This window comes from Peromyscus eremicus, chromosome 12 (genome assembly GCF_949786415.1).
Source record: "Peromyscus eremicus chromosome 12, PerEre_H2_v1, whole genome shotgun sequence".
NCBI lineage: Eukaryota > Metazoa > Chordata > Mammalia > Rodentia > Cricetidae > Peromyscus > Peromyscus eremicus.
Window position 1 is genome coordinate 38,621,456 of NC_081428.1, and position 12,217 is coordinate 38,633,672.

At 37.6% G+C, this 12,217-nt stretch overlaps 2 protein-coding genes across 5 annotated transcripts in view; one reads left to right on the forward strand and one right to left on the reverse strand.

The window, feature by feature from the left end:
• Nit2 (nitrilase family member 2) overlaps window positions 1–12,217 on the forward strand; it is a 33,333-nt gene that overhangs the window by 12,562 nt on the left and 8,554 nt on the right. For 2 of the 4 annotated variants that reach the window (XR_009382323.1, XR_009382325.1), the window contains 3 exons: window positions 24–146; window positions 4,912–5,093; window positions 6,164–6,237. Coding sequence is in view for 1 of the 4 variants with exons in the window: in XM_059277390.1 (XP_059133373.1) it covers window positions 24–115 (92 nt within the window). In the remaining 3 variants the exon portion in view is untranslated. Of the gene's footprint in view, window positions 1–23; window positions 147–4,911; window positions 5,128–6,163; window positions 6,238–12,217 lie in introns of those variants that run through there. The other 2 variants (XR_009382324.1, XM_059277390.1) reach the window with 2 other exon arrangements.
• Window positions 4,836–12,217, reverse strand: part of Tomm70 (translocase of outer mitochondrial membrane 70) — a 35,625-nt gene continuing 28,243 nt past the window's right edge. Inside the window, exons 10-12 of the mRNA XM_059277389.1 lie at window positions 9,447–9,544; window positions 7,596–7,718; window positions 4,836–5,290 (exon numbers count right to left, since the gene is read on the reverse strand). Coding sequence (XP_059133372.1) covers window positions 5,137–5,290; window positions 7,596–7,718; window positions 9,447–9,544 — 375 coding nt within the window. The 3' untranslated portion in view covers window positions 4,836–5,136. The remainder of the gene's footprint in view (window positions 5,291–7,595; window positions 7,719–9,446; window positions 9,545–12,217) is intronic.

The following is a 12,217-nucleotide window of genomic DNA, read 5'->3' on the forward strand; positions in this document are numbered from 1 at the left end:
CATGCATGTTCCTGTTTTTGCAGACCTGAAGAAGCTGGCTGAAATTCGGCAGCAAATTCCCATTTTAAAACAGAAAAGAACAGACCTTTATGCAGTAGAGACAAAGAAGCCCTGAAATTTGTTCCTGACATATCACAAGCAGGATGGTACTCTGTATGATAATTAACTTTACTAAATCCTTTTTAGGGACAGTGCTGGGAAAATGAACCCAGCCTTACACATGTTAATTCTACCACTGATCTGCATCACAAGCCCCTTATTGAGTGAAGACTTTTCTTTAAATTTGCTTGGTCTGATGTTCTAGCTCCCCTGATAAATAACTACTTAGGCTGGCGATTCTTAGGCATTTCAGTCTTAAGAACCTTTTGTACAATTAAAACCTGAAGACTAAGCATTCTTGTTTGTCTGTGTAGCTAGTGGTAGGCTGGTCAAGGTGTGATACTCAGCTGTCGGAGAAAATGGACTCTTGTAGGAATATGGATTTCCACAGTACTAATATCCCAAATGTTTTCAAAAACATTTTTATTAAAATTGGCTTTCATACAATATATTTTGATGTTTTCCCCCTCTCCAACTCCCCCCATCCAACTTTGTTCTCTCTTTCAAAAACAAAAAAAAACTCTACAAAAATGAAAATCAAAACCAACAAGCAAAAGACAAATAGAAATAAAAGCAATAAGACAAATAGAAATAAAAAGTCCACAAAAAAAGAAAACAATGGAGTTTAATATGTTGCTTCTAAACAGTAATAGATGCGCAGTTGGGTTCTGTGGCCTGTACAATACTGCTCTAACACAACTGATTCAATATATAATAGCCATTTAACATACTGGTTAAGTCAAAACTTATATATATATATATATATATATATAAGTTTTGACTTATATATATATAGTCAGTCAGTCAGTCAGTCAGTCAGTCAGTCTTACTGTGGTTACTCACAGAGTAACAAAATCAAGTGACTAAAAAATGAAATATATGACTTGGTAAAATTTGGTACACATATAAAACTATGAAATACCAATCATGAAAGTGAGTATGTGTACTACCACTGGAAGTTTCCTATAAGCTTTAAAAATATATTATTCATGTCCATGTGTGGCTATGTCAGGTGCTCTCAGAGGCCAGAGGAAATCCCCCGGGGCTTGAGTTAGAAGTATTCATGAGCTGCCCAATGTGGGTGATAGGAACTGAATCCAGGTTCTCTCCCAGAGAAGAGAGCAGTAAGCACTCTTAACCATCTCTTCAGGCCCTCCCTATAATCTTGTAACCTCTCTAGCTATTCAATGACTGGTAAGCTTTCCCACCACAGAGTACTTTGAATTTTCTAGAATTATGTAAAAAGTGAATTACGACCTCGTACTTTTATTGGTACAGTTTATCTTACCTGTGCATCACAGATGTATTACTTGATGGACATCAAGTTCTTCCCGGCTTTCAAATCAAAGAGTTAGAAACAAAGGTTTTCATGTCTTTAGGAGTGGATTGGTGGGTTCAAATATCTATTTCACTGTTAAACTGTTTTCCAAAGTGGTCATACCATTTTATACTGCTGCCAACAATTATATGAGTTCTAGTTGTCCCCTATTCTCTATCCTCATTGACACTCAGGATGGTTAAATTTTTATTATACTTTTCCTTTTTTGGAGATGGTGTCTTGCTATGTAGCCTATACTGGCCTTGAACTTGGAGTTCTCTTACATCCGCCTCCCCAGTGCTGGGATTATAGGCACCATGCCATGACCAGCTTCTTCACTGTTAAGTTTACTATTTCTTTCTTGGGCTGGAGAGATGGCTTAGTGGGTAAAGCACTGGCTTTGCAGGCCTGATAACCTAGTTCAGTCCTTGGAACCTATGATGGAAGGAGCCAATTCTAGAATGTTGCCTTCCACATGCATACCTCATACAGTAGGACAAAAGGTATTTTTGAAAACTGATTTATCTAATGACTGATACTAACCTCTTTTCTTTTTTTTTTTTTTTTTTTTTTGGTCTTTTGAGACAGGGTTTCTCTGTGTAGCTTTGCGCCTTTCCTGGAACTCACTTGGTAGCCCAGGCTGGCCTCGAACTCACAGAGATCCGCCTGGCTCTGCCTCCCGAGTGCTGGGATTAAAGGCGTGCGCCACCACCGCCGGGCGACTAACCTTTTCACATGTATCTTTGGTGAAGTATCAGTTGATACCTTTTTGCCCATATTGTTATGGCTTTATTTATCAAGTGTTGTTACTTACCTATTTTGATGTAAATTCTTTTTCAAGTATTGTTTGACAGTCTCCTACTCTGAGGAGGGGAAAATGACATTTACCCTTCCCACACTGGGGATTTAACAGAGACTTCACATGCTACACATGTTCTTTCCCACACAGCTGGAACTTCACCCATTCTTAGTATTTCATTATTTTGTGTCTTGCCATGTGACTTTCCTATCTCTGCTTCCTCAGTGCTGAGATTACAGGCTTCTGCCACCATGCCAACTAACTGGTTTTTTTCCCCCTTGAGACAGGGTTTCTCTGTGTACCCACCATGGGTGTCCTGGAACTCACTTTGTACACCAGGCTGACTTTGAACTCATGGAGATTCACCTGCCTCTGCCTCCCAAGAGCTGGGATTAAAGGTGTGTGCCACAACCGCCTGGATAATTTTCATTTTTTAAAGAATTATTTGAAGAACAAACATTGTGCATTTTCATGAAGGACAAGTTATTTTTTTATTTTTTTAAAATGATTACTTTTATGTGTTTACTTATTTTGCCTGCATGCATGTTTGCACAGCACATGTGTCTGGTGCCTGACTCCAGAAGCTAGATCTACAGCTAGTTATGGACAGTTTGTGAGCTGCCACATATGGGTGCAGTCCTTGAAACCAAACCCCTCCAGCCCTCCTTTATCTCCTTTTGAAATATGTTCTTTTTCTGTTGTATATCAAACCCAAGGTCACTAAGACTTTATTCGGTTTATGGCTTTAGCTTACAATCACAAGTCCACCCCCTAAACAGTATGAAGAATGGAGCCCCATGACAACATCTAACAGGTGGTTTTCTAGGTGGCTGTACAAGTATAAGATACAGATAAAGGACGAAGGAGGGGGTTCTTCAGCTACTGCTCTCCAGAGAGCTTTGTTTCATTGTTACAGGGATGAATAGTCTTAGGATTTTCCCAAGCATACTAATAAAAACTTGTATATGTCTATTTCCAAAGTTAGTCTTAACCAACAAGAGACTGACTGAAAAGGGTATTAGTTAATAAATGAACAAACTACCTATCTCTGTTACAAGAATAGATAGAAAAGCTTGAATGTAGTATTTATTTTGTGAATTTACATGTGAAGCCATTTACAAAAGAAAAGATACAGACAGATGCAGCTTTAGTGCAGCTTCAAATATGTTCACAACAGGCAAAAAAGTTGGTGAGTATTTGGAATGACAGTACTGAATGGCACATGCTTCATTGTTTCCTACCCAGCCCCAAGAAAGAAGGGAGCAGAGTAGAAAATGTCAGTATTAATGTAAATACAGCCATGCAAATAAAAAAAAAAACAAAACTTTTTAAGCGAAGAGGTCACATTCAGAGATGTAGGACATTCCTGTATTTAGGGTTATCATCATTGGAGAATTATTTCAGAACAAAACGAAGAGCTCTCCAACTTTCCATTATCCCAATTAATCACCTTAAATCATATTAACTGCCCCTATTAAAATCAGCCACAGGCTTACCAATATTGTCCAAAGACTAACTTTGAAAGAGGAGTCATTTCTAATAGTTTCTAAAAAGACAGCATTTGTAGACAGAATCATTTGGTTTCAGTGGGATGAAGCACCCTTTTAAATAAGAGTGTAAAATGCTCCTTTACTCTCAACTATGTAAACTATAGTTAGACGTCATGTCCATAAGTCTTAAAAGACTTGCTCTTTTTAATCATTTCATGTAAATAAACCTCTACCTATCCTGGATCTTGGAAACAGACTCAGTAAGAATCTGCGCCTGCCCCCCCCCCCAGAAAAATCCAGCATATAAATAAGCAAAAGGATAGTCTGTGAAAGTAATGAATGGAAACATACCTTAGTGATTCCAAAGAGAGGATGAGGTACAGATAAAAATGAACAGAACAAAAGTAAAGTCAACTGTCAGTATCCCTGGAGATGTGGACATGGACCACAGTCCTTAGAGGTCAAGGTTACCTCAATACAAAAAGTACTCTATGTATTGGACATCTCTGAAAATACTGGCTCAAAATCCCTTAAGTTATTACAGCCACAGCTAAAGCATTAAACTTGTCATTTCAAAAAAGTATGCTCTGGCTCCAGGACTGACATCCTTTTTGAACCTTTACCATATTTCTGTCACTAGAAAATTTAAACTAATTAAATATTCCTATATATCATCACATGTACTCCATCTGTATGTGGGTTGTTCACATACACCCATTTTCTTTAAAAAGCACACTATTAAATAGTACTTACTATGGAATAGGCACGGGCAATTATATACACGTCTCTTATCTTACCTTCCTTGTTCAGTCCCTCATTAATAGTCTTCCCGTACAAGTATCAATCAGAATAGTTTGCTTCTGCATAATTTACTAAAGTACTACAGAATCAGAGGCACTGTGCATGCTGACAATAGCTTAAAGTCTTTCAATTTTACTGAAATCCATATTGAAGCTTTTCATCCTTCAAAAAAATTAAAAAGGATTAATTGAATATAAAAGAAGTCTATTTTACAGCACTTACTATGTTAAAGACCAACATACTATAAAACACTCATATTATACAAACAGCTATAAAAACAAAATCAATCAGAACATAATCCCCACCCCAATATAAAAAAAAGCAAATCAACAAATCAAAGTTTTTATTTGCATGGCCAATTACTGTTTGTATTCTACAAGTTTGTTTTCATATCCCTTTAACAGGTTCTAAGCTCTTGTTGCACAGGGAATAAAAGCTGCAAGACTGCAAACTTCCTTCAACAGCCACGCCCACAACACCTAAACATGAAACAGATGTAATGAATGACAACATCACAAAGGGAATACCAAGTTCCACCATTCAACACAGTTCATGACAGTGTGTTCAGGGTTCAGTTGAAGAGGGGGTAAACTTCTTTTAAAAAGAGTCAGTCTGCTTTCCCCTTGGTTTTATAATGTCGGTGGTTTTAATCCATATTTCTTTGCTACTTCCGTCTGGGCATGGGCAGCATCGCAAAGTGAATACAGATGAGCCATCTCCATTTCTGACTTGGCCAGGTTGATAGCTTTGTTGAACATGTCAATGGCTTTCTCCATGTTTCCTCTAAAAAAAGAAATCCAAATTTCAAAGATTCTTTAACAAGCACTTTTCAATAACCAATAAAGTTTAACTGTGCTGCATGAAGCCTTCAACTATAATTCTAATAAAATGGTTTTTTTCATAATAAACAAGAGTGCGTAGCACAGCACACTGAAAGTACCAATGAATTCTAACTATTCTTAAAAATACTATTCTATATTATCTTGTATCCTTCGTTTAAATACGGTAAGACTAGGGCAATTAAATTATTATTTAAAAGTCACAATTCTTCCTGGGGTCTAAAAGTCCCCATGTTTCTGCTGAAATGTGAGACTTATGGCAACAACATCAGAACACTAGCAGCCCTCAGAGGCCTGCCCCTTGAAGGACCATGTAAGCCCACACACAAGATTATTATCTCATCTCTTCCCCTCAATGCTCAAACCTGTGAACTTCCATGCAGTCACAGGTCAATCTCAGTTCCTTGATCATGCCAAACCTCAAATCCTTGCCTTAGGACCTATTTCAAACAGTGTAACTTTACACAAGATACTCCCCCACCTTCTCTTCCCAGAAGAATTAACCACTTTATTCCCAATATTCCCCAGAGTTCTACTGTCCCTATATTCATAGGCAGATCATCTACTAGCTCACTGATGGGTACCTTTCAGTTCCCTCAATTAATAAATGGATGACATGCTATGGCTAACAAAGTTTACCTCTTACATTTATGTGTAGCTAAGTTTTATAGTTACTAAGAAACAACTGTTTAGGAAAACTATATATCATGCATGTGTGCATGTGCATAATCCTGCAACTAAAATCAAAGTCAATATTATTTAACTGTCAGTTAGACTGTAAGAACCCCTAAAGGTAACCATATTTATCTTCCTACAGCATATGGCTAACATCATGAACTACAGATCTACAAAATTTAGCAGAACCAGCAATGCCAATCATTTAATTTTAAGGTAGGATTTACAATGAACTCTTTCCTTTTTTGAGACAAGATTTCTAGCCCGGCCTTACCTAAAACTCCCTATGTAGCTTAGAAGAACCCTGAACTTCTCTGATCCTTCTGCCTCCACCTCCAGAGTTCTTTCAGAAGTCTGTCCCCATGCCCAGTTGGAGTGCTGGGGAATGGACTTAGGGCCTCAAGTATGCTGGGCAAGCATTCTATCAACTTAGCTCCATCCCCAATGGACTTCCAAAGCACAGTTTAACTCATAAAATTCCCTCAACCCCCATCCTTTTAAGGCAATGTCTATGAATACCTTAAATTAAATGTGAAGTATTTTTATATGCACTAATCTAAGAAGAATCCAGAGCTATGCTCAAGCATAATTAGGAACCACTCTTCTATCCTAGTAAAACATTATTTTATTTGCAGTAACTAGTTAGTAGTTAAGAAAACATATTTGTATATACCCGCCATCAGAAGAACCACAATGTTCATTAGTCTTTGGAGGAAAGAGAGCCACAGGAAGGGCAGCCTAATAGGAACTAGGAAGACCTGTGCTGACTCCTGACAAGTCATAGTGGCAAGATTAGTCACCTTGACCTCAGTGAAGTGTGGACTCAAATCTGTCCTCACTAATATCTCAGGGTGACCCTATTAGCCTCGTCAGCCTGACTATTAGTTTCTGTACTCTTTAATCGTATATTGGGATCATAAAAAGACAGGGGATTAGGTCAACAGAAGTGAGATTTGGAAGACACTGACCTTCAGTACTTGGTCTAGAATACGTACTGGAGGAAACGCCAGTATTAAGATGGTATAGTCCTCTACATACATAGCTGTCAATAGTAAATGATCGTAAGTGCAATTCTTGGTAAATAGTTACACAAAACAAATAATGGGAAATCAGAACTGTAAGAAATCCAACCAAACCAAGATTTTTATGAAAATTCATAAGATGGTACAACATGTCCAGTTTCTTGGCTGGTTGCTTCTTTGTAGCAGGATCCAGAACCCACCTCAGCCTGGCTATGTGTTCCTTGTAACTGACACTGACTAAACCAGGTGTTTCTGGTCTTCCCACAAGAACAATCAAAGTGAAAAAAGAAATCATACACAATACATAAAGACCCAGACTCACTTTTTAAGGAACAAGCATGACAGCTTTTACAAGTGTAACTTTTAATTTGGAAAAATAATGAAATGAGGCAAATCCAATGTCCCTAATTTTTAGGGAAGTGTGCATCAAAAGTCCAGCAAACTTTAAAAATTTAATGGCTATTGATTGATAATCAAATGTATGTAATGAGAATGAAACCCAAAAATCTATGGTGCTTCATTACATTTCTAAGAAGAAACTCTAGAAATTACCTCTGCACTTCAATGGTTCCCATGGTTTCATATGCAAAATCACATTTGTTGTCAATTTCAATAGCTTTGCTGATAAGCTCCAAACCTTTATCCAAATCTTGCTTCCACTGAAGTTGAAGTAAACTGGGAATGAAAAAAGGGCAGTTAGATGGACCCAGTACTGATAGAAATAGAAATGTAAGGTTTGGTTTCTGCCCTCCATAAACACATAACTTAGTTCCTAAGGAAAAGCAGACTAAAAAAGAACACAATCAACACCACCCTGGAGGCTTTTGGTCCTGATTTCTGATGGTGAATTGCAGCCACAGATCGCGGTCCAATCTTTTTTGCCTCTGTATTTCTAAAAAAGAGGGACAACTGAATGGAAATACCAAGAGTAGTGACTGCTTCCAAGCCCCTACACCTCTCTCCCTTCCACCCTCGTCCTGGAACCGGTTTTGACTGTGGAATCCAGTCCTGGTTTTACTCCTGGCCTCAGGTCCCAGGGGAATGTTGTGTGTTTGGGTCTCATTTCTTTATCTCTTTTCTACTCTGCTCCTGGCACTGGCTGGTTTCTAGTGTACAGTCAGCCCGTGGTCTCAGCTGTGTTTGGTTCCACTTCATGGGAATAAAAAGTATGTTAGACATACTGCCAAAAAATTGTCCTGCAAATTAAGGCTTCTCTTTACTGTGAGAATATAAACTATTTTATCCTTACAAAACTAAAATTGTTACATTATTTTGAATTTATTGAATATATTATAAATTCTTAATAATTTGATACAATCATTAAAAAAATCAAATGTATAGAATACTTATTTTCTAGCCTTCCCACTTTTTTCCATTTATGTTTGTGTGCTTCTGTGAATGTATGACACATATGTTCAAGTTCTAGTGGAGGCCAAAGGAGGGTGTCAGATCCCCTGAGCTGGAGTTATAGGCAGTTTAGAGTTGCCTGATGACATGGATGTTGGGATCTCAACTTGGGTCCCCTGGAAAATAAGTACTGTTCTTAACTGCTGAGCAATCTCTCCAGTCCCATCCAGACTTAATTTTAGTTTTTTTTCCCCTTAAACTCCACCCAAATATGTATATCCTAACAAATACAATAATTATTTTAGGCTTAATTTTGTGGGGAAGGTTCTCACTAGCTCAGGGTGGCTTCAAACTCGAGATCTTTCTGCCTCAGCTTCTCCCTATTTTAATTTTTATATAGCTTACTTTCCTGCAACAACAACAACAACAACAACACACACACACACACACACACACACACACACACACACACACTACAAACTAGTTTTGCAGATGGCCATGATGGTACACACTTGAATCCCAGCACTTGCAAGGCAGAAGGAAGTGATCTTTATGCATTCAAAGTGAGCTAGGACTACATAAGACTGTCTCCAAACAAACACACAAACTTGCATCCTAAGAATCTTCCACAACATATTACAATTAAAATGACTAGTTTCATAATTAGTCATAGCAGAAATATTATGAACTTACAAACTATTGGTAAATTTAGGCTGTGTATCATGGAACAATCTACGATCACTGTTTTCAAATACTGTTTAATAAATAAATTCTCCCTTTTTGGTTGGGGAAGCTGACAAGGTACAAAGTGAGGATTGTCCTCTCAGATCCATCATGGCAAGCGTGTGTCCACATTCACACATATCACACATGTACACATATCACATGCTCATATGCACAAAGATTAAAAAAATTTACATACTGTAAGAAATCAATCAAGTAATTCATTGATATGTCTACTCTGAATCATTTCTGTAAGGCTAAAAGAAATATTCTATTACTGTGAAAGAAATTTTAGTGTCTTATTGGAACAAACAGAACCAGAAAAATACATACCCTTTATGAACATAAGTTGTAGCATTATCTGGTTCCAAATCAATACATTTATCATACATTTCATCAGCTTTACCAAATTGTTGTTGATCTGTTAATGCCTATGTGAAGAGAAACTTCAGTTATATATATTAATGCAATTGCTAACCTGAAAGTTAAAAGTATACTGTTTATTAAGTATTTAAGTTTATTTATTTACCATCAAATTATTGTTTGAAATTAATTTAAGCCAGTTTAAATTTTACATCTTAATTATTCAAGTTTTTAGGGTGTGCCTACTATAAATATGTGATCCTAACTGTCCTGTCTTTTCATGAGTAGTTAAATGAAATCAGAGAGTTTGGGAGCTGAAGAACAGAGGAGCCTACTTTAATGACAGCTATGTTATCACATTTTCACAAATCTATACTTGTATGTATTATGGTAATATTAAGGGAATTAGTCTAAGGGCTAGACTCCTTTCAAAGGGTGCATTATAAATGTACGTTTACTGTCATCAGATTTTCATGGCTACCAGAGCGTATTAACTTGGAGATGTGCTAGCACCTAACCCAAGCATTGAGAGTTAAAACAAAATTGATCCTGTATACCTTTTATAGAAGCTACGGAAAACAAGTCTTAGATTACATAAGCACAGGGTAAAGTTATACTGACATCCTCAGTGAATAAATGCTAGAACCACTGTGAAAAGGCTGCCTACGAATCAAACCCACTTAAAAGGGAGAGGAGAAGGGTGATTTGGAGACACGCTGCAGAAGATCTTCCTGGTGCTAGTTCTACTGAAGAGCAGTGGTCTCTGCCTTCCTAATTCCTCACAGAAAGTTGTCCAAATTTCTACAAGTCCTGAATTCTACAACAAAGAATGGTTCCTGTCCACTCTATTACATGATAGATGTTTGTCTTAGTTTACCTTTATATAGTGGCATCTCCACTCCCCTCACCCACACCTCCCGCCCTGTGGTTTTGCGAGACAGGCTTTCTCTGTGCTGCTCTGGTTGTCCTGGACCAGGCTGGACTTGAACTCAGAGATCTGCCTGTCTCTGCCTCTTGAGTGCTGGGACTAAGGTGTGTGCCACCACCAATGCCCAGCTAGTGCATGCTTTTATAGTTACTTTGCATGTGTAGTGAGCAACAACACGTCATTTTTATAAAGAACTGGATAGAACTAAGACTAAAGAGACAACAACTTCTAGGTTGTTTCATGTCCCAGATGATCAGTTGTTGTCCAGTGGCGTGTGGAACACATTGGAAGAACAGCCTCCACACAAATCAACTTTTTTATAGGCCTCCCTCCTTCAATAAACCCTCCAAGTTTTTATGAAATGTCACTAAAGAGCATGAGGGAAAATAAGATAAAACTAGCAACTTAAGAAAGGATTGGAGAAGAGTCCTTTTTAATGTTTTCTATTCCTATGATAGTTATGGAGAAAATTCTTAGAGTTTTCTTTTGTAATTAAGGGGAAAAAAAGGTTAGAATCTGGTATGGTGACAAAGGCTCACAACAACCTCAGCACTTAGCAGGCCAGGTCAAGGAAAATCATGAGTTCAAGGCCACTCTGGGTTGCATAGTAAGATCCTGTCTCACGAAAGGGAAAAAATAAATACAGAAAAGGCAAATTTCAACTGAAAGACAAAGGGAAGGAAGTTATCCACTAACATAGATGACTCAAAAATCAATGTTTTGAAGAATTTCAAATAAGAGTAAAGTTAATTTGGGCTTAAATCTTGCTTTCTGTAACTTCAACTCTAAAACAAAAGTTTCAAGAATTTTTAGCCAAATTTTGTGGTACATGACTTTAAGCCAAGCACTTGGGGGACAGAGGGGATGGATCTTACAAGTTTAAAGCCAGCCTGGTGTATGTAGTGAGTTCCAGACCAGCCAAAGCTACAAGGTAAAGAAAAAAAAAAAAGAATTTTAGACAGTAGCTGGAGAGACAGCTGTGGTTAAAAGTCCTGGCTGCTCTCTCAGAAGAACACAGGTTTGATTCCCAGCACCCATAAGGTAGCTAATAACTACCTACAATTCTAATATCAGGGAATTCTGGCTTGGGGAGGTAGGGGTTAGACATTCCTCACTTTGGCAGCACATAAATTAGGACATTCCAAGAAAGATCAGTATGTTCTCTTGTGCAAGGATGACAGGCAATTTCATTAAGTAAACAGTTCTGAAAACTATTTTATTATGTGATGTAAGCTAGACTCAGAAAGACAAATATCACATGATCTATCTCATGTGCATAACCAAGCGTTGAATTTTTATATGTTTATACATAGGTGTAAGTACATGGTTGTTACAGGTCATGAAACTAGAAAGCAGACCACTAATGTGTAAAGAGAGGTTCGAGTGACAAATGGGTAACAGAATACATGTAGCATAAAAGTAAAAAAGCAACCAAAAAGGTTACTTTGTATGCTAATTAACAAGAATTTTAAACGAACAAAAGAGAAAGTAAACAATTACAGCTTAGATAACCATTTAAAGGGCTTTGATAAAGCAAAAAGACCCCCATTCCACGGATATTTTCCCTATCACTTAAGTAAAGAGTAAATTTTCTGAAGGCAATTTTGCTAATCTAGTTCTACTAAAAGCACAAGAGAAATGCTTGCCCAGAGCTTCTCCACCTTCTGAGCTTAGGGTCAGTTTCCAGATTGTATGACTCAGGACCATGCCATGGGCCTTCACAATCAAAGCAGAAACAACGCTGCCTGCATCCACAGAAACTGTGATTAGGCTAGCACAATTCCATACTGGATCCAGTTTACAAATGCAGTTC